Source organism: Schistocerca nitens, chromosome 9 (genome assembly GCF_023898315.1).
Source record: "Schistocerca nitens isolate TAMUIC-IGC-003100 chromosome 9, iqSchNite1.1, whole genome shotgun sequence".
In the NCBI taxonomy this organism is placed as follows: domain Eukaryota; kingdom Metazoa; phylum Arthropoda; class Insecta; order Orthoptera; family Acrididae; genus Schistocerca; species Schistocerca nitens.
This window is the reverse complement of record NC_064622.1, coordinates 168,920,550-168,943,621: the sequence shown is the minus strand read 5'-3', so window position 1 is coordinate 168,943,621 and position 23,072 is coordinate 168,920,550. Positions and strand designations below refer to the sequence as shown.

Sequence of the window (23,072 nt, the reverse complement as noted above, 5' to 3'; positions counted from 1 at the left end):
TTACTCACGTCAGAAAGTCTCAAACAGTCGTAAAACCGTTTACTCCCTTTTCTAGCACATTTTGTAGTGCACTAATCTGTCACGCAAAACTTTTTTCCTTGAAATAAACGGGTGAATTTCGAGGAACAAGAGTTCTGACAGATTTTCCCTTTGTTTCAAGATTTGATGTTTTTTTTTTCGATGTGAAAAATGGTTCAAATGGCTCTGAGCACTACGGGACTCAACTTCTGTGGTCATCAGTCCCCTAGAACTTAGAACTACTTAAACCTAAGTAACCTACGGACATCACACACATCCATGCCCGAGGCAGGATTCCAACCTGCGACCGTAGCGGTCTCGCGGTTCCAGACTGTAGTGTCTAGAACCGCTCAGCCACTCCGGCCGGCTTTTCGATGTAGCGCGGTTTGCTGGAGCGCAAGTGGCTTGCGCCGCGAGACTTCCAAGAGAGAACTTTTGTGATCGTGCATGCTTGTGGATAGCGCATTTCGGCATTAGCAATTTTTTTTATGAATTAGTGTTTAATCGCGGGCAACACCAAGGGACGCAGGTATCATTTATAAATGATAAAGTGTTTCTGTACATTGTTTACACGTATTCGTAGCATTTTAATTTGATAAACATTTCCACCTGCGATATATCAGAACTTTCTCATAATACAAGCATAAACCTTTTTTTTTTATTTGTGTTGCCATAATACTCGTAATTGGTTTACAATTGTTAAGGTATTAAAAATCGTCTGTGCACGTATAAGACATTGTGTACTTTTTTATCACCATACATATTTCTTTTTATTGATATAAAACATCAATGTCCTCCAATGACACATATTTAAAATCTGATTTGCTTTGTAGATCTAAAATATTCTGTGTAATGTCCAGCTTGTTCTCTAAGATTTTACGGAGAAGTTTTTAATGTGTTCTCAGATTCTCTGGCTCATCCATTCTTTTTTAAGTGATGGCCCAGCCTTATTTTCCTGTCTGATTATGTTAGCTTCCCTCTTGCATTACTTCTGCTTTAATAGGGAATTTTAGAAAATCTGCCCATATTAACGCTGTCTTAAAGCAAGTGAGGTAGTGTGATTGTGCGGTGACCACGAGTGAGATTGGGAGAGACTAAGGGTAATGATTTAGACTTACTCTTCTTTGTTTTGCAACGTTTTAGACACTTTAACCACATTCGTTTCTACTAATTTTGGTACGGGTGTGGTAACCTCGACGATGACCGACCATAACGCCCCTAGTCCCCCCCCCCCCCCCCCACACACACACACACAATATACCTAACTACAGTTCGTTACAATATCTACTGAAATTTTCTTTTACTTAGTTATTTTACGTCCGACTGTCGCTTACATCAAGGAGCGTTTTCTGCTTCCACATTTTTGAGGTATTTCATCTTTTGGAACTGCTTGTTTAATCTCACATTGGTTTGCAGTCATAGTTCACATCACGAACTATGAGCTACCATGATGGACGCTGCCATTCGACTGCTGTGGCAGAGGTTTATCTTGCTTCTTGGTAACAGTTGCCAATGAAGACAGGGGAAGCGAAATTGCTAGAAACAAAATAAGAAATATAAAATAAATACGTTATAATTGTCTTTTAAACCTTGAGAACGTAACTAACAGGCTTCAGGTGCGCATATAACACCAAATCCGAACTACTGAACAATAACAAAAAATATAATGGGCTCTTAGAAGTATAGTTTCACATTCCTCCCTAACACACGTCGTAAATGACTATATCGCTGGGAAAACTAATTCTACCTTATTCCAGTTGTAAATCGTGATCGCATCTCTGCAGTTTGTTGAACTAGGCACAGCTCGTAATTAGTGGCTCCAAAAAATATATTAAAATATATTTCTCAATAATGGATTACAGAATCGAAATTATGAGGACGCATTTCGAATATTTTTCACACTGATTTGTAATGGAAGGCAGCGTTCTTGATACTATTGACACTGAGTGATGTTTCTCGAGCATGTAGTAGCTAGTCTTAAGGTCGCATCTTAAATGCTAGTTAGCTCAAATAATTAGCATTGGCGGCCGGCATAAGAAGTCACCCTCATTCTGTCAACGGCCTTGTCGAAGAGGGCGGAGGAGCGGACAGAGGTTCAGGGCACTCTCTTGTGCTGGGGGTGGGAAACTGCCCCTAAAGGCGGAAGAATCAGCAATGATCAATGGCATTAGGGTGCAAAAGGCAATGGAAACCACTGCATTAAAGACACATAACGTGTATCCACTGGACATGTGGCCTATAATTGAAGAAGTGTCATGATGATCTCTCCATTGGTAAAAGATTCCAGAATAGTCCCCATTAGGATCTCCAGGAGAGGAATGCCAAGGGGGACCGGCCATTTTGGCCGAGCGGTTCTAGGCGCTTCAGTCCGGAACCGTGCTGCTGCTACGGCCGCAGGTTCGACTCCTGCCTTGGGCGTGAATGTGGGTGATGTCCTTAGGTTAGAGGTTTAAGTAGTTCTAAGTCTAGGGGACGGATGACCTCAGATGTTAAGTCCCATAGTACTTCGAGGCATTTTTTGAACCAAGAGGGAGGTTACCATAAGAAAAAGACTGACTAATCTACGAGTCGGGGCGGAGAATATCAGATACTTCAACGTGGTAGGGAAACTATTAAAATATGGAAAGGGAAATGCAAAGGCTCAGTCTAGATATACTAGGGATCAGTGAAGTAAAGTGGAAAGAAGACAAGGATTTCTGGTCAGATGGGTATAGGGTAATATCAACAGCAGCAGAAAATGGTATAACAGGAGTAGGATTCGTTATGAACAGGAAGGTAGGGCAGAGAGTGTGAAACTGTGAACAGTTCAGTGACAGGGTTGTTCTTATCAGAATCGGCAGTAAAGCAACACTGGCAACGATAGTTCAGGTATACATGCCGATGTCGAAAGCTGAAGATGAAGAGATAGAGAAAGTGTATGATGATATTGGAAGAGTAACACAGTATGTAAAGGGAGATGAAAATCTAATAGTCATGGGGGACTGGAATGCAGTTGTAGAGGAAGGAGTAGAAGAAAAGGTTACAGGGGAATATGGGCTTGGGACAAGGAATGAGAGAAGAGAAAGACTAATTGAGTTCTGTAACATGTTTCAGCGAGTGATAGTGAATACCCTGTTCAAGAATCACAAGAGAAGGAGGTATACTTGGAAAAGGCCGGGCGATGCGGGAAGATTTCAGTTAGATTACATCACGGTCAGACAGAGATTCCGAAATCAGATACTGAGACGTAAGGCATACCCAGCAGCAGATATAGACTCAGATCACAATATAGTAGTGATGAAGAGTAGGCTGAAGTTTAAGACATTACTTACGAAGAATCAATACGCAAAGAAACGGGATTCGAAAGTACTAAGGAATGACGAGATATGCTTGAAGTTCTCTAGGGCTATAGATACAACAATAAGGAATAGTTCAGTAGGCAGTACAGTTGAAGAAGAATAGATATCTCTAAAAAGGGCCATCACAGAACTTGGAAAGGAAAATATAGGTACAAATGCGAAGAAACCATGGGTAACAGGAGAAATACTTCACTTGATTGATGAAAGGAGGAAGTACAAACACGTTCCGGGAAAATCAGGAATACAGAAATACAAGTCGCTGAGGAATGCAATAAAAAGGAAGTGCAGGGAAGCTAAGACGAAATAGCTGCAGGAAAAATGTGAAGACGTCGAAAAAGAAATGAGTGTCGGAAGGACAGACTCAGGGTACAGGAAAGTCAAAACAACCTTTGGTGACATTAAAAGCAAGGGTGGTAACTTTAAGAGTGCAACAGGAATTCCACTGTTAAATGCAGAGGAGAGAGAGCAGATAGGTGGAAAGAATACGTTGAAAGCTGCTATGAGGGGGAAGATATGTCTGACATGATAGAAGAAGAAACAGGGGTCGATTTAGAAGAGATAGGGGATCCTGTATTAGAATTAGAATTTAAAATAGCTTTGGAGCGCTTAAGGTCAAATAAGGCAGATGGGATGTATAAAATTCCATCAGAATTTCTATAATCATTGGGGGAGTGGCAAAAAACCGACTATTCACGTTAGTGTGTTGAATATATGAGTCTGACGCCATACCATCTGAGTGCATCCAGCTTGCTTACAAGAATAATATACAGAAGAATGGAAAAGAAAATTAAGGATGCGCTAGATGAAGATCAATTTGGTTTTAGGAAAAATAAAGGCACTAGAGAGGCAATTCTAACGTTGCGGTTAATAATGGAAGCAAGACTGCAGAAAAATCAAGACACGTTCATAGAATTTGTCGACCTGGAAAAAGCGTTTGAAAATGTAAAATGGTGCAATATGTTCGAAATTCTGAAAACAGTAGGGGTAAGCTATAGTGAGAGACAGGCATATACAATATGTACAACAGCCAAGAGGGAATAATAGGAGTGGACGACCAAGAACGAAGTGCTCGTATTAAAAAAGGTGTAAGACAAGGATATAGCCTTTCACCACCATTGTTCAATCTGTATATCGAGGAAGCAATGACGGAAATAAAAGAAAGATTCAGGAGTGGTTCAAAATGGTTCAAATGACTCTGAGCACTATGGGACATAACATCTATGGTCATCAGTCCCCTAGAACTTAGAACTACTTAAACCTAACTAACTTAAGGACAGCACACAACACCCAGCCATCACGAGGCAGAGAAAATCCCTGACCCCGCCGGGAATCGAACCCGGGAACCCGGGCGTGGGAAGCAAGAACGCTACCGCACGACCACGAGATGCGGGCTTTCAGGAGTGGAATTAAAATCAATGTGAAAGGATATCAATGATACGATCCGCTGATGACATTGCTGTCCTGAGTGAAAGTGATGACGAATTAAATGATCTGCTGAACGGAATGAACAGTCTAATGAGTACACGGTATGGATTGAGAGTAAATCGGAGAAAGACGAAGGTAATGAGAAGTAGTAGAAATGAGAACAGCGAGAAACTTAACATCAGGATTGTCGGTCACGAGGTCGATGAAGTTAAGGAATTCTGATACCTAGGCAGTAAAATAACCAATGACGGACGGAGCAAGGAGGACATCAAAAGCAGACTAACTATGGCAAAAAAGGCATTCCTGGCCAAGAGAAGTCAATTAATATCAAATATCGGCCTTAATCTAAGGAAGAAATTTCTGAGAATGTACATCTGGAAAACAGCATTGTATGGTAGTGAAACATGGACTGTGGGAAAACCGGAACAGAAGAGAATCTAAGCATTTGAGATGTGGTGCTACAGACGAATGTAGAAAATTAGGTGGATTGATAAGGTAAGGAATGAGGAGGTTCTATGCAGAATCGGACAGGAAAGGAATATGTGGAAAACAATGATAAGGAGAAGGGACAGGATGATAGGACATCTGTTAAGACATGAGGAAATTACTTCCATGGTACTAGAGGGAGCTGTAGAGGGCAAAAACTGGGAAATCCAGCAAATAATAGAGAATGTAGGTTGCAAGTGTTACTCTAAAATGGAGAGGTTAGCACAGGAGAGGAATTCGTGGCTGGTCTCTATCAAACCAGTCAGAAGACTGATGAAAAAAAAGAAATCGAAAGAAACTCAATGTGGCAAAGATGAGTTCCATTTCCATGATGCATTGCTCTTTATGGACCTCCCGAAGGTCTGTTGTTCAGCCTAAGAGTATTCTTTGGCGTTCTGCTGCTTACAACGAAAGGGACTCAACAGAGTATCTGATCCTACGCAATCGAATCCCTGTCTCTGTGTACCTTTTTTATGCTTTGATGGGTCATTAATAAACTTTATTTTTAATATTTCTATGGTATTAGCAATTCTATATGCCGTAGGAAAGACACGCTAAATTTATGTTTTGCTAGAGTGCGCTAGAATGCGGTGGCCTAAAGTGGCACCACCTAGCGCGAGTTTCACAGTTGATTAGAAGAAATACGCGTTCAAAACGTATCCGGGTACCTTTACTTGTTAAGAATTTCCTTTCTTGCTGATGGCGTTTGCGGGATGAAGTGTATTATTAGCAATTTTTTCTAAGTTTATTTTGGATGAGATCTTTTGAGTTCTATCTTGCAAATAATACGATTAGTCTGAAAACAACATAATATGAATGATGTGTGCTCTTTATGAAACACAAATCTGGAACATGAGCTTAGAGTGATACTGAAAGACAGGAAATATATTCTCAGAAACGAGTATCAACCACCTTCGGCTGTATACTATAATAACGACAGTGAAAATTTGTCCCGGACTTGACTTGAACCCGGATTTCCCGTTTTACGCAAGCGGTCACCTTAGCCATTTTTTTAAAAAAATATATATAAATATTTTTTATTTTTTAGTTTGTACGTCATTGTTTTCGTTATTTAGTCTGGACGGACGTCACATGAAACCCTTGTAAGTTCATAGTTGAATATTCCACTCACTTTTTATTTGTTACAGAGAGCAACCAGCCGTCTCACCAAGCACACTACACTGCAGGCTTGCATACGGTACCCAAACTTGCAGCCATGCGGGGTAGCCGCGCGGTCTTAGGCGTCTTGTCAGGGTTCGCGTGGCTCACCCCGTCGGAGGTTCGAGTCCTCCCTCGGGCATGGGTGTGCGTGTTGTCCTTAGCGTAAGATAGTTTAAGTTAGATTAAATAGTGCGTAAGCTTAGGGACTGATGACCTCAGCAGTTTGGCCCCATAAGACCTTACCACAAATTTCCAATTTCCTTTACAAACGTTGTCGTCCATGTGTCACAAACTGCACTTGTACATTACATATACTGCAGTGCAGGAAGGACATATTTATTGAGAGTCAACGGCCTGATATTGGCAAGCAAATACAAAAAACCAGGCCTCCAGGCATCGTACTTCTTAATAACGCACTACAGTTTCGTATTCGTGAAAGTAAAGAAACTTGGTGCGCCCAGAGCCGATCTAAACCTCAATCAAGAACAAAAACAATGCAAATCTGCGCAAGGGTCTGAACATAATTTCAATGGAGCAATGTCTCGAAGCATATTTAGCCACTGCCGCTATATTTCCCAACACTTTAACACAGCAAACTTTACCAAAAGTAATGTGTTTTGGAGAGATGTGACGTATCACTTTTAGCTGCCCATTTTCTAAATACACAAGTATTGATACGAAGACGAACAAATACGGTATGTTAGCTTCTCAGATACTAAAATCAACATGGAGACTACTCGTTCTCCTTCCGTCAACCAATCACAGCACAGGTCCCATGACGTCACAGAAAATCACTACTGTGTCGTACGAACTCATAAACGCCACGGACTGAATACACACGAAAAACAATAAACGCCCCAAATTTGGAAATGAAAACACAACGAACATAAAGTGTACAGCGATGCTGGCATACACTGCATTAAAGATCTCTTTAAAACGCATTATTTTTAGTACGACTTGCCGTGGTAAAGCGTCGAGAAAATGTTACGTCGGAGGCTAAGCATATATGTTATCTTGAAATTACCTTTTGATGTTATTTACTATTTCATTATGGAAATAAAAGGGGATGCAGCCTCTAAACTTCTTAGATACCCTGTAATCATAGTTCCGATCGGTAAATATCGCCGCCTCCCCCTATATATAAAACATGAGCCATCCCTGAGTTGAATGTTTATTGTTGTGAATGTGAAAAATAGTCTTCAGCAGATAAGTGAAATGTTCACATATGTATAGGGGTGAATCACCTAAAACTTGCACCGCAAATATTGCGGAGATGGAAAGTGCTATTGATACTCGGTTTTTACAGACTTGATTGGTAGTCAGGGGCTCTTATTTTTAGCCAATACATAGATTAATAATACTTAGAAAGTGTATTTTTGTGCGAATATACACTTTTTAAATGGAACAATGCTTATTGACATTAACATATTATAAGTTGGTTGGTTGGTTGGTTGTGTTGGGGAAGGAGACCAGACAGCGAGGTCATCGGTCTCATCGGATTAGCGAAGGACAGGGAAGAAAGTCGGCCGTGCCCTTTGAAAGGAACCATCCCGGCATTTGCCTGGAGCGATTTAGGGAAATCACAGAAAACCTAAATCAGGATGGCCGGACGCGGGATTGAACCGTCGTCCTCCCGAATGCGAGGCCAGTGTCTAACCACTGCGCCACCTCGCTCGGTATATTATAAGTATAGTAGATTAGAATGTCAGTGGTGAATGTTCCAGCACTCTAGTGCGAATCGTTTACGACACACCAACAGTTGTACAATACCTGTGGCAGCACACACTAAAGAACAGCGCGAGTGTCTACACTAGTTACGTCGATTTTGACCAGCAACGAGGCAATTGATCACAAAAGTTCTGTTCCAGATGACCACCGGCAGCAACAATACACGCTTCCAGTCTAATATGAAACTACCGCTGCATACGTGCTAGCATTGCAGCGGAGATTTCGGAGCAGGCTGCAATAATACGTCATTGCATGTCATAGTGCGTGGTTGGTATATCTTTGCAGACAGCGTCTTTCAGCTTTCCGCACAGAGAAAAAAGTCTACAAGCGTCAAATCCTTGGAACGGACCGACGAAGATACAGGTCCTCTACGTCCAATCGAACGATTAGGAAATAATTCTTGAAGACATGCTGTGGTACTCCGCACACTATGGGCTGGACAGCCATCATGTTGGTACCACAGGTTCCTTCTAGTCTGCAGAGGAATGTTTTCTAGCATATCTGATAGATGATGTGTTAGGTGACTACGATGTGTACGTTCAGTGTTTCATCTTCGAAAGCCGGCCAGTGTGGCCGAGCGGTTCTAGGCGCTTCAGTCTGGAACCGCGCGACCGCTGCGGTCGCAGGTTCGGATCCTGCCTCGGGCATGGACGTGTGTGATGTCCTTAGGTTAGTTAGGTTTAAGTAGTTCTAAGTTCTAGGGGACTGATGACCTCAGATGTTGAATCCCATAGTGCTCAGAGCCATTTGAACCATCTTCGAAAAACAGACCTTTGAGCTGAGTCACTGTCCCACACCACACGCTTACACTTCGTGGAGGAAGCCAGCAGGGATTGTCAGCAGACCAATAGTGCACGTTTCGGCGATTTACCTGGCCATGATGGATAAATGTGGCTTCGTCACTAAATAGAGATATATGATACATGTGGTGCATCCTGTCTTAATGCTCATGTACAGAAGTTGACACGATTCTCATAACGGTTTCCATGCAGCTCTTGATGAGACAGATGTGATAGGGATGGAACCTTTATCTATGGTGAATGCGTAGGACACTTGTCTGCTCATAAAACTTTCTCGAGCGATTGCGCGGGAGCTTAAGTGCAGATCAACTGTATTAGCAGCAAGAACATTAATTTTCCCCTTCTGTCATCACTTGTTTCCTTCTGTTACGTTGTCTACGTGTTACATGATCACTTGTACGTGACTGCTTGAAGAGGTTGATAAGAACTGTCGAGACACTTGACGTCTATTGGGATATCTTGCCGCATACACCGTACAAGAACAAACTGCTTTCCTCCTATACTCTCCATGCGTCATGAGCACGTCGGTTTTTTCTGCATTAGTAAATCCCGTCGTACACTCACGAACTACTGCTTGGACTTTTATACACTAATAGACTAGCAAGCCGCAATGCACTCAAGCAACATAACAGCACACTTAAGCAAACATAACAACATCGTACCTAGCGGCTACGCAAGCTGAATGGTACTTTGCACAATACGAATCTCGTAAACGACTCGCAATAGACTCCTGTAACAAACACCACTTACATTCTAATTTACCCTACTTTTAGTTTTTTAATGTCAATAGGCACTGTTATATTTAAAACAGTGTATGTTTGTACAACCAAAATAAACTTTCTAAGTATTATTACAATCTATTTATTGGCGAACAATACGAACCCCTGACCACCCATTCGTTCTGTGAAAACGGCACATCAATAGCACTTTCCATTTCCGCAATAAATGCGGTGGAAATGTTCACCCTGTATATACATATAGGGTGTAATGGGTGTAAGTGCAGATATTTTTTTGTGGTAACTTAATATCATCAACAGACGTCAAAAACTTTGCGACCTGATGTTTTCCTGCGCAGTAATGCTGCTTCCGTAAGTGAACTACGCCTGTCAGTATAGACTAATCGTTTTGTGAACACGCGTCCAAACTTCAATACCTGCCCGGCTGCCCAGGGGAATATCATCAGTAATGGCTTGCTCTTGTCATGTGTGATTGGAGGTACTAACCACTTTAAAAACATACGACTGGTAATGGCTATAATTATCCGTCTACAGATGACGTAAATACTGATGTAATGCAGTTCAGTACATCGTCCTCAGTCACCAATAGAAACATCTGCATCTATATGATGTGGTGTTTGGGTTGTGGGGCGTTTAACTGTGCAGTCATCAGCACCCATACAAAGTCCCAATTTTTACACACTTCAATCTAGACACTGACACGAATGACGATGATGATGAAACGATAAAGATAACACAAACACCCAGTCCCTCGGCAGAGAAAGTCCCCAACCCTGTTGGGAATCGAACCCAGGATCCCAAGTTCCAGAGGCAGCAACGCTAGGCACTTTTTTTTATCGTTGTGTTTGGTCGTTGCGGAAGTCTCATGACATCCGTTCAAGTTCGTTGTTGATCCTTTCACTCAGTTTTTTTTTTTTTTTTTTATTACAGAGGCCAACCAGCTCTCTGACTGAACACGCTGAGCTACCATGCTGGCTTGGCACTAGACCACGAGCTGTAGAGAGCTGCGCCTATCCTCGTTACAGCATGTAGAGAGGAGTGAGCACATAATATTTTCAAGACAAAACCACGTCCGGAAATGTATTGTTTCCCTGTTACAGCCGTTTGAAAACATGTTTGCTGGGTAGTACCCAACAAGGTGGTGATGCTGCGGGCTGCTTACGTCGGATCGGCTGATGACGTTTGACTTCTATCCCACCTCTGACCTGGTTCGGGCCTCATTCATGTGTCAGTGAGTGTTAGAGCAACATGGCTGAGAACAAGTTTGCAGACTACACCGACAAGATCCTTTTGATTGGCGAAGCTCACAGTAATGGAAGAGCAGCTCGGCGTCTATATCAAGATCATTCTCCACGACGGCCGACTCCATCGCGTTCTCTCTTCGGCATAATTACGGAACGGCTTCAAGAAAGGGTGCCTTCACCGTCAACAGGTGTGACTGTGGTGTTCCAAGGAGAAGTCACACACCAGAACAGATTGTACTGCATCACGCTGAAGAGAACCCGTCAACAAGTACACGAGTAATTTCTTTGGCTATTATCATAAATGACATACTGGATCACACCTAATCAATTACCTGTAGAAGTGGTCGCATTACCAACATGTTTTCGAATAGTTCTACCACGGAAACGGTACGTTCCTGGACATGGACTCCAATACAAAATATTTTCTACTCACTCCCCTTTACAAGTGATAGAAGTTTGTAACGGGAATTTCTGAACTCGCTGTATAATTTTTTTGCGACGCCCGTCGCTCTTGTGTGTTCTGATGTACGAGTGGAGATGACGATGACGAACCTTGATGATGGTGCAGGTGACGGTGAAGGCGAAGCAGAGCGTGGTGAAGACGGTCTGCAGGTCGTCCCAGTGGCCCTGCAGCCCCGCCACCTGGCCGGCGGCCGTCAGCACCAGCTGCACGATGGTCCACAGCGAGTAGGCGTAGTACAGCCGGCTGCCGCCCGAGGGACCCCACATGCCCACCGGTGCCAGCGCCCGGCTCATCCACGTCAAGTCCACCACCTGTCGGACAAGGCAACGCCGCATGAGTTGGCAGGCCAGTAGGTTGATAGGAGGGAGCAGCAAGTATCTACAACTGCAAAGCTCATTACGTAGAAATAACGGTTGGCAAATGCTGGAAATCCTAGGAAGCAGGGGCAGTTGACACGACTTACTGGTAGTCACCTAAAGTTTGAGTAGATAATGACGGAGAGAGGACGAATATTACTGGTCCCGAGTTCGAGTCTCGGCCCGGCACACAGTTTTAATCTGCCAGGAAGTTTCATATCAGCGCACACTTCGCTGCAGAGTGAAAATCTCATTCAGGACGAATATTGTTGGCTCTGAGCACTATGGGACTTAACATCTATGGTCATCAGTCCCCTAGAACTTAGAACTACTTAAACCTAACTAACCTAAGGACAGCACACAACACCCAGCCATCACGAGGCAGAGAAAATCCCTGACCCCGCCGGGAATCGAACCCGGGAACCCGGGCGTGGGAAGCGAGAACGCTACCGCACGACCACGAGATGCGGGCACGAATATTGTTACTCCAGTATATAGGAACTAATGAAATCAGAAGACTGAAAGACCAGCAGTAGCTTAAATAAAAGTATATGTTGAAATTTGTAGTGAATCGATATCTATGAAAGATACTTTAGAATATATGAGCTTCGAATGACAGATAACGTGTGAAATCAATTAAAAATCAATAACTGTCGTATGAAAATTGATATGTTGAAGTATGAAGAGGCACAGAAGCTTACTCTGGGTATCTGCAAAATGTTATGTATAGCAGAGTTGTTAGAACAGAGTGATGACTCAGATTCTATTGTGTCCAGAAATGCAGTACGCTTGAGAGAAATATATGGGAATTACATCGTTCCAGTGAGTTTGAATAATTTTTCTTTGAGGAAGTGAGTCTGCGAAAGGCTTTATTGATTACCAACTTTAACATCTTGAACGAAGATGATCTGAATAGGTCGAATAGAGACCTTTGTCACAAACAGACCATCGATGCATCTGCATTATGCGAGAGGGTAAAACATTTGAACAGATAAGTCGCCTGTGGAAGCTTTGTTGGTGCAATTTGCAGATCTGTTCAATCCTGTGACCACTAGCAACAACACAAGATACCAATTCGTAATAACGCTCCAGTGTACAACAAGCCATACAAAATACCTAGATATCTGCAACCGATAATGGAAGAATTCATCAATAAACAGTCGGCTGATGGCATTATTGAGGAGAGTGATAGTCCATGGGGAGCAGTTGTACTAAAGAAATAATTGAATGGAACGAAGAAATGTAAGTTTTGATGGCATCACTGACATTTGAGCGCAAAACCGCGGCTGCCATCATAACAGAGAGTTTAGATCACCTAGTTCAGAGTAAATTTGAAGAGCGTTGAATAAAAGCTGCTGCAGCTGTTGTACATCCTTTAGTAAAGCCATGACTAGTTTCATAATTTAAATTAAATCATCACGTGCAAATATTATAGTGGTCAAGCTACTTTTAAATTTTGGTCCCAACCTATTCCTTAAAATTTGAGAAATTTCGCAAAAAGCGATAGTCAGTGACTAAAATGCAACTGGGAACCTAGCTGAAGCCGCGTCGACACAGAAAGCTGCTTCAACGCATGTGCCACTTCCTTCGCGGCTTATATTTGGTTATCCTGTCAGTTCCTCTATGACAGTAGCGCATTCCGTCCTGTAGCGGCTTCAGCTGAGATTCCACTTTCATTGCCGCATTTTAACCCATTAACTATTGATATTTGCAAAATTTTCCAAATTTCAAGGAAAGGGTAGGGATCAGACTGCAAAAGTGGTTTTACCACTATAATATTTGCACCTGATAATGTAATTTAAATTAAGAAACTGACCATGCATTTGACAAAGGATTTACAACAGTTGCAGTTGTTCAACATGCAAAAGTTTGGCTGTAGATGCCCGTCGAATACGCTGTTATGATTTGAAGAGTGGCCACCATCAATTGGAAGTGGTTGTGGAAGACTGGCCGAAGACTGCATTTACAACAGATGCCATTTGGCCTTAAGAATATACCAGCCATCTTGCAGAAGCTATTGGAGAAAGTGCTTAGAGGACAATCAGAGACAGTGTACAATTCATCTTGACAATATCACTGTATTTTGTAAAGACCTGGAGGAGCAAGTACAGCGACTGAAGGAAGTATTTTAAAGGCTACATTCAGAACATTCAGAACATTACCAGCATCATCTTATTAGCCAAGATGGCGTGAAGATGCATGTTTGATTAGTGCGGTACATGATTTACTGCCACCACAGACACTGAAGCAACTTTAATCATGTTTAGCACACTGTAATTATTATTGATTATTTGCCAAGGAATTTGTCGAAATTTTTGCGCCATTATACATTTTATTGCAGAAAGGTATAAAATTCCATTGGTAACCAACTGTCAGGTCACGATCGAGAAATTAAAGGGAGCACTGACAACGAGTCTGGTCTTAGTATTCCCAGTGAGTGTTTTCTCAACCAAGGTGGTAAGGAACATCTGATGGAATATGCATTGAGACATTTAAATAAGAGGAGAACAGTTAGTCAACCACAGAGAAAGAAATGTTGGCTGTCATTTATTGGATTACATATTATTGTTGTGACATGTAGAGGGAGAAATGTAAGCTTGTAACACACCATGTTGTGTACATACTTTTGTTGTTACTTATTTACGAAGAAATTTAGGTTTGTAACAGACCATTGTATGTTGTAATGGCACCTGAGTTAAGGGGTCTTTCAAGGAGGTTAATGCACTGGGCTCTGAAACTGAATGAACTCGATTGCAAAGTGATACACGACCCAGGCAAGAAACACACCTGAGCTGGAAGATTAAGGTTACATAAGCACTTCACAATTTAACTGAAAGGAAGCGCAAACTGCTGACACAAACTGCGAAGTATTTGGAGCATAGCCACAGTTCTCGATGCTCAAGGGGTGTTGTGCACAATAATAAAGAATGGACCACACTTGGCGGTACCTGCAGCGGTGCAAGATGAGTAGTAGGGCAAGCACACGACCATGTATCAGCATGTCATGGAGGGAAAAGGGCTGCGCAGAGTAGCCGTGCGGTTTGAGGCACCATGTCACGGACTGCGCGGCCCCTCCCACCGGAGATTCGAGTCCTCCCTCAGGCATGGTATGTGTGTTGTTCTTAGCATAAGTTAGTTTAAGTAGTGTGTAAGTCTAGGGACCGATGACCTCAGCAGTTTGGTCCCTTAGAAATTCACTCATTTGAGGGAAAAGGACTGTTGCTGATAGCTGGGTAGCAGAAAAGTTTTCGTGGAGTGTGAGGAGGCAAGATATCAAGCACTGTGTCAAAAATCAAATACGATGTGCACAACATGCTGACATCAGACATCAAAAAGTATCATTGCAAAAATTACCCGAAGCATCCAAACCATTTGAACTGGTAAGGATGGATATTCTAGGTCTGGCTGGCTCTGAGCACTATGGGACTCAACATCTTAGGTCATAAGTCCCCTAGAACTTAGAACTACTTAAACCTAACTAACCTAAGGACATCACACACACCCATGCCCGAGGCAGGATTCGAACCTGCGACCGTAGCAGTCCCGCGGTTCCGGACTGCAGCGCCAGAACCGCTAGACCACCGCGGCCGGCCTTATTCTAGGTCTGTTACCTAAACAAATTACATGTTGACCACCACAGGCCATTTTTCATATTACATAGCAAGGGTTACAATTCCATATCAGTATGCAAGTATGGTGGTACAAGCCATGGAAGTTTGGCATGCATAATACGATATGATGAAACAGCTACGCTACTTCCTACCCATTTGGAAGCTCAGTCCTTTCCTCCTTCAATCATGGGAGAACAGAATGTGTTCATCACATGGTTGCCAAAATGTCACAATGACTGTGATATTGGGGTATTTACCTTCCTTCTGTTGTGGCACAGCAGTGTTGGACTCGCACTATATGAGGTAATATACAAAAGGAAAATGTCATCTCCTTTTTATGTAATCAAACCTAACGAAAAGTCAATGAACAAGTTTTCAAAAATGTCAGGGGATGTGTTGAAGGGGGTAATTAAAGTGAATATGAGAGTGCTCGGCTAATCCAGCGCGGCTCCCGTTATGTCATTTATAGTAACGTCTGATGTGAAATATTTTGAATCACAAAATCTGCAATATAAATCCACAAAATAGCAATTGTAACTGTCAAAATTATGTGGAATTACCTTCAGTGCACATTTAAATGTAACGTCAAATAAAGACGTTTCATCACGAACGTCCACCTTCCTATTACTTTCTCTTCGCAAAACTTTTATCCTTCTAGCTCTGCATCTGTCGCTCCGACCTATTAGCGTTCTACTCCTACACAGTCTAAAAAAATATAGTTTCCGTATAATAAGAGAAGTCAGAAGTAGTAGTTATTCAAAATGAAGAAATTAAAAATTAGGAACTTACTTCAAATTTTCTGGTAACGGCGGCAAATAACTGCAAAATTAGTCTTACAGAAAAATAATCGAAATGACAATGCCGATATTCAGTGTTATATACGGACTTCGTTACTATGATATTTTGGTTTCTACGGCTGACATTATCGACCTAACAGTTATCACATTGTAGCTGCCTATAAGAGTGTGTTACTGCAAGTACACGTCAATGCACCTGGAATGTGATTTCATGAAATGTTGTTACTCTCGTGCGTCATTTCTTCCACAGCACCTGATCGGTAAGCAAAGCAAAACCTGGTAGTATTTCAGTTTTAATGCGAGACAGAAAAGATATTATCACAGGTTTGAGTATGAAAGCACCTATTTATTTTTACCACTCTTAACGCCTATGTACACACTTGATATTTTCTTTGTGGGCATCTATGCCAAAGTACTTTTCGAATTATGTAAGTTTCATTTGCCATATTGTGAAATTAATATTTAAAATCGGTACTTCAATTTACGTGTCCACGTATTAATATTATGACTGTCCTTTGGACAGCACGTCAGGTGTTGAAATGTGCACGCTAGACGCAGAGCCGTTAGTCTACACTGCAGGTGCAGTGCACTTAATGGTGAAGTTACCACCGTGCAGAAAACATTAGACAATATTCGTAGATTATGTGATGTGTTTGCGGGAACTGTTTGACGAAGAAGAAAACAGCCTACACGATGACGTCCGCCCGTATTACGATACCACATACAAAAATATCTGCATTTATACGTGTTACGTGCTGTACAAATCCTCTGTGAGCGACTAATATCGCTTGCAAAACGGATCGTTATTCGTAATACCGCCGTTTGGCATTTTTGAATCTAATTCACGGGAAGATTCCTTCTCATTAGTTCTGAAGAGCTTGTACAGATCACACACTACCACTCGTGCGACATTGGCTTCTTAGAAATTTTTGTTCTGCTCGTCCTCTAGCCAAATTAATTCTGTGTGTTTTAACATTAGTAGCTTTATGTAGTAAGGGCACGAGTCAATTTAACATTGCAGTGACGGACGAGTGGTTCTAGGCGATTCAGTCTGGAACCGCGGGACCGCTACGGTCGCAGGTTCGAATCCTGCCTCGGGCATGGATGGGTGTGATGACCTTAGGTTAGCTAGGTTTAAGCAGTTCTAACTTCTAGGGAACTGATGACCTCAGATGTTAAGTCCCACAGTGCTCAGAGCCATTTGAACCTTTTGACATTTTACACAGACGTCCACGTAGAATATTTTTCTACATTTTCTAGGAACCTGTATGAAATAAATCAGTTAAACAGCACACACATAACGTGCCTCAGGTCTCAAACAGAGGATGGGTACAAACATGAACAACATCCATGAGCACGCCTAATGAAAAATTTGTAAGTATCTGGATTGATCAGAAGACATAGTGAAGCTCTTTAGGGTCGTATTGCAATCCAAAAAGTTTCTTTCAATCAGATACTCCATGTTGCAGCGTTTGTATAGTTTTGTCGACTGAATTGTTCACGTAAGCGTAGACATCAGCACAGCCCTGATGAAAGCCACTTGCAATGGTGGCCGAAACGCCGGACAAACTTTTATATTGACAATGCGGTCAACATCATTGAAGAATTTTATTGGCAGTGAATTCTTCATGTCTGAATCTACTTGTACGGCTAGTGACGTAGGATAATTCGAGTATACCTCTGTCAGTTCTTTCTTCTTTTTGGTGTTCCATTGGCGTGTGATATCTGGGAACAATAGCTGTCAGTAAACCTTTATACACAATCGAATTTCTCTGATTCTAACGTTATAGACATTTCACGAGTTTTAAGTTGGAGTAAGTTAAAATATTGTTTGGATCTTCTTGTAAAGTGAATCCTCGAAATTTAAAGAATGAACCACTCCGTGATTCATAGTGCATCGCTTGTAGCTAACATCTTTCTGCCTAACTCTCGTGATTGCTAAATAAACCCAGGCTGAAAGGCGCTGCTAGATCTCTTTTAATCCAACTTAATAAGGTTCTCAAACTCATGGACAGAACGGCTACACAAGAATCGGTCCACCGTGGATGGACTTCATGTCCTCAGAATTCTTCCAGCGAATCTTATTCTGGCACTAGTCTTCCTTCTATCTGTTTTTTTGTGGTCGTCTCACTTTAAACCGCCCTGGATGCGTATTCCTACACATTTAACGTTTGTCACTTTTTGCACTGATCTGTATTACAGAATGTCTAACCGGGTTTATGGCATCAGTCGCAGTTGCACGTTCTGTATCTAAACACTTCCAGAAAAAATAAACTTTTATTTTCAGTACCTCATACAATTATTGGTCAAATTTAAAAATTTAAATCGCTATCATAATCCACTCACTAAAAGCTACAATCTTACATTAAAGTCTTAACACAATAAATTAAGGATTAAAGTAAGAAACTGCGGATTTGTCTTGAGCGAGAGCAACTCACGGTGCGAAAATGACTATTTGAATATGAGAGCGCTTCGCAACTTCCACCAAACTCTACGCATAATTTCAGACCTCTTCGAAACTTTTTCACGCTGACATTCCCCCCAAAAATAATGAAAGGGTAAATGTTTATCGCTTGCTACACTTTCGCTATTCATGCAGTAAAACTTCAGCATTAGGCATTATGTTTTAATTTATTACTTATTTATGCCCAAGTCTATCCGCAATACATTTTGCAGGAGATATCTATGCATACCGTTGAATGTACCTACAAAAGTATATCAGTGTGAGACACACAATTCAGAAGATATAACGGTTTATACGTGGGAGTTCGACATCGCAGGTGGGTGCGTCACCGGTTGATCACTAATCATTTAATCGAACAATAATGGGTCTTTCCAACTACTTATACGTAATTACATCATATTGATGTCTATTGCGAGATGCTGCAAGTTCTCCTCCATTTCGCTTCAATGTTCTGGCCTTCGAGTTCCCTAACTGCAACAGCATCATTCACAAACAACCTCATGGAGTTTTCTACGCGACTCACAAGGTCATCTGGATCAACATCTGCATCTACATACAAACTTAGCAAGCCGTCGTACGGTGTACGGTGGAGGGAACCTCGTACTACAGTCAGTCGTTCTCATCCCTGTTTCACACGTAAGTGGAGCGAAGGAAAAACTATTTTCTATATGATCTGTACGAGCCCCGAGCTTGTTTATCGTGTCTTCGCAGTCCTTATGCGATGATGGAGACTGTTCCACAATTAACAGCGAAAACTGACACAGGTGGAAATATATAGCAACAGAAGCAAAAACGTTCCAGTAAACATGATTCCCCCCACACGAGCCGTTACTGACTTCTGTATGAATACGAAATGTACGCTTTTCGATTGTCTCCGTCTAATGATCTCAGATTTCACTTATGGCGCAAGTTCACAAGAAATACAATACCATTTAAGTTCGTTACATTTTAGAGTTCCACTGTAATACTCGCATTTCAATGAAATATCGCTACTAATTATTTAAAAAACCAGTGGGATCACATTTTAAATCTTTACAAGACTATACAATTCGCTGTTCCAGTTCTTCAAAAGTATCAAGGTGGGTGCTATATACTTCACTTTCGACGCCAGATCGAAAAATCTAGAAGACTGAGGTCAAGCTATGTTGGAGGTCGAGGTAGGGACCCTGCTTGACTTTCCACCTTGGACCATATTTTCGTGTCACATGTCGTCTTACATCAGCAACGAGATGTGCTGGTGCTCATCATTATGTACCACGTTCTCCAACCATGAGCCATGGCTGAAATTGGAGCCTATTTAGAGGGGACTTAAGAGAAAAGTTTATATTTTAATTATTTTTTCACCAACTACGACAACATTTCATTCTGAAGTCAGTGGCGAATCGTAACCACACATATGCGGATATTTCACAAACGGTTTTGTCTGCGGACTCGTGTTTAATAACATTTTTTGCTTCTCTTATCGTATTCTTTCACTTGAACCAGTTTTCACCATTCATTACACCTCAGTCAATAAGCTCATTTCATCTGAAAAAGGAGTGATAAATGAAGCACTCATGAGAATACGGACGTCTTACATCATTACAATAGCTAATAGTATCGGAATACAGAAAATGTAGGTGCTAGAAAATTAAGATAACTTAAGTCTATGCGAATGTTGTGCTTTTAAAAATTATGTTCGTTCATTAGCAAAATATTCGCTTAAATAAGTGTAGTTCACCTATAGAATTTCGTACGGGCTCTTCTGAGATGGAGATATGAACTAGTGAAATTAAGCAAGCTTCCCTTCAAGTGGATGATGAACCCTCTTTAATGTAGCTGCTTTCGCCGGTGTACCGAGGCCATTAAACTCAATCTCTTTCTGTCATTTTGACAATTTGTCAAGCTTAGCTCGTGTCTCTTAATATAATCAGAGTGCCCTGCAACAGTTAGAAGCTGGTTACAACACACTAACAAGCAGACCACACGTTAGTCGGATTTTTGAATTTGTTTATGTTCAGAAGTTCAGAGTCAATCTACAACGAAGTTCGATACAACTTCCAAAAATTCTAGAGAAAATCGACTTTAAATTTTTCGAGCGCCTTTAATACACGGAAGTAGGGTCGATTTTTAGACCCTAGCTCTGTGATCGCGTGCCCACCTACAAAGTGGGAGACCTGGTATAATACCCAGCCGATGCAAATTTTTAAACAAAGATGCATATTCTACAAGCGTTTCCGTCTAGCTTAAAATTCATAAAGATGGGGAATTGCTCGACAATGGTAATCACTGGATAGCTGGTTCGAGTCTTTTTCGTTCCTTTTCCGTTCACTTCGAATACCTACGTCATTTAAATATAAATCTCATCAAATATATGATAATTAACACATATAAAGGGTGGTCAGAAACAATGCGAGAAGGTTGTTCTGAGAAATAACTGTGACGGAAAGAATTCGATACGCGTTTGCTAGTTAATTAGCATTGAAGTTAGACTATCAGGCGCCCCCCCCCCCTCCCCCAGACACGGTGTCTCCAAACGTATTCTTCATTTGCTTTTCTGCAATACTCTTCCTTTGCTTTTCTGGAACCTGTCAAGGAAGCAATACAAACACTGTAACTGGGACACTAGTAACGATCGGACCCGGGACAAAGACTTGAGCATCCACGTGCGCTGTCATCTACACTATGAGAGGAATTGACACAATCTGTATCCGGCGAGCCACTTAAATCTGCACGCTCAACGGACTGATTGGCTAATGTGAATGATAATTAACTCGGAAACGGCACAACGTGTCGCATTATTTTCCTAACAGTTATTTCCCAGAACCTCAACAAACTCTTTGTTTCTGACCACACTGCATGAATATCACGTTTATGAAAAACGTACGTCTCATTATTTCAAAATACTTATTGCGCATGAAAAAATCCAGTTTTCATTGCAAATATAAATTCTTAAATACTGGTCTTTTACAGAAGTTTGTTAATAAGGATTGGTTAATTTATACATTACAAATTATGTTCTTTCATCTTTATGTACTATACTCTTTGCATGAATGCTCATACGCAGAACACGCACCTTTGAGTAAAATTTTACCACAGCCTGGAATCGAAACGGGGTCGACTACATTTTGAGTAGGGGGGGGGGGGGGGGGGGGGTCGAGCATTCTATCAAAGAGCCATCTTACTTTAGGGCATTATAGAAGTTTGGAAAACTTCAAAGTCGATATTCTCGAGAATTTTTTAGAGTTGCATCGACACGCTTAGTGTGATTGACTTTTGAGGTGGTGGTGGTGGTTAGTGTTTAACGTCCCGTCGACAACGAGGTCATTAGAGACGGAGCGCAAACTCGGGTTAGGGAAGGATTGGGAAGGAAATCGGCCGTGCCCTTTCAAAGGAACCATCCCGGCATTTGCCTGAAACGATTTAGGGAAATCACCATAAACCTAAATCAGGATGGCCGGAGACGGGATTGAACCGTCGTCCTCCCGAATGCGAGTCCAGTGTGCTAACCACTGCGCCACCTCGCTCGGTTGATTTTTGAGTATTGACCTTCACGTACCACAAATTTTAAATGATCACAATAATCCGATTGGCTTGTGGTGTCCTTGTAGGAAATATTTGTCTATAATTGTAAGTAGCATCGTCAATTAGCATGTAATAGCTTATTCTTGAATCCCTCCATTCACAGGAACAAACAAGAAAAAGAAAAGAAATTGAGACATAAAAATCCCGTCGGCGTCGAGTTCATCTGGGTCTAAATACGAGTTCAGCTGTACAAAAACTGGAAGAAAATTGGCTGCAGCCTGTTATAAGGAACTACGCTGAACTACCTGGAGAGATAAAAGGATAATACCCAAAATTTTAAATTAGGACGAGTGAACAGTGTTTCCAACCAAATTGTTCCAGAATGCGAGTCGAGGAGCTTAACTCATGATCTACGCCAGTCGGCAGATATAGCGGAATAAGAAATTGGAAACAGTTTGTGATGAATTGTGCATTAAATGAACTCTCTAAAGAAAAAGAGGGAAACAACAACGGAATATATTCTACTGAGGAACCCTTGTATTAACTTTTGGAAAATCAAAAAAACATAACGGATGTTGTAAAGGATTTGTTAAGAAAAAGTACTTGAGAAACAGAAGAGTAACAGTTACTGTACGCACCGGATCAGGAAGGTCCTTGGCTTTTGCCATCCTCTCTGCTTGAGCGCCGGTGTCAGAATCGCTGACATGTTTGTTTCCATGCCCATTAAGTATAAAGTGCTCGCCATGAATTCTTAAATGCACAGCATAGACACAGTGAAAGCGGAGAATACATTCGCTGCCAGTAGCGTGGTAAACGAGGCATCAAAATTTCAAGCATGCGCAATGCTGCCCCCAGCAAGACCGGGCGCCAACCGTAAACACTTGCGATAGGTACAAGCTCTTAGTCATCTCTCTCTCTATACACCGCTCAAAGAAGTTGG

At 41.7% G+C, this 23,072-nt stretch overlaps 1 protein-coding gene across 1 annotated transcript in view; it reads right to left on the bottom strand.

Moving 5' to 3' along the window:
* Positions 1–22,800, bottom strand: part of LOC126204085 (uncharacterized) — a 36,084-nt gene extending 13,284 nt beyond the window's left edge. Inside the window, exons 1-2 of the mRNA XM_049938504.1 lie at positions 22,771–22,800; positions 11,490–11,711 (exon numbers count right to left, since the gene is read on the bottom strand). Coding sequence (XP_049794461.1) covers positions 11,490–11,711; positions 22,771–22,800 — 252 coding nt within the window. The remainder of the gene's footprint in view (positions 1–11,489; positions 11,712–22,770) is intronic.
* Positions 22,801–23,072: the final 272 nt, after the last annotated feature.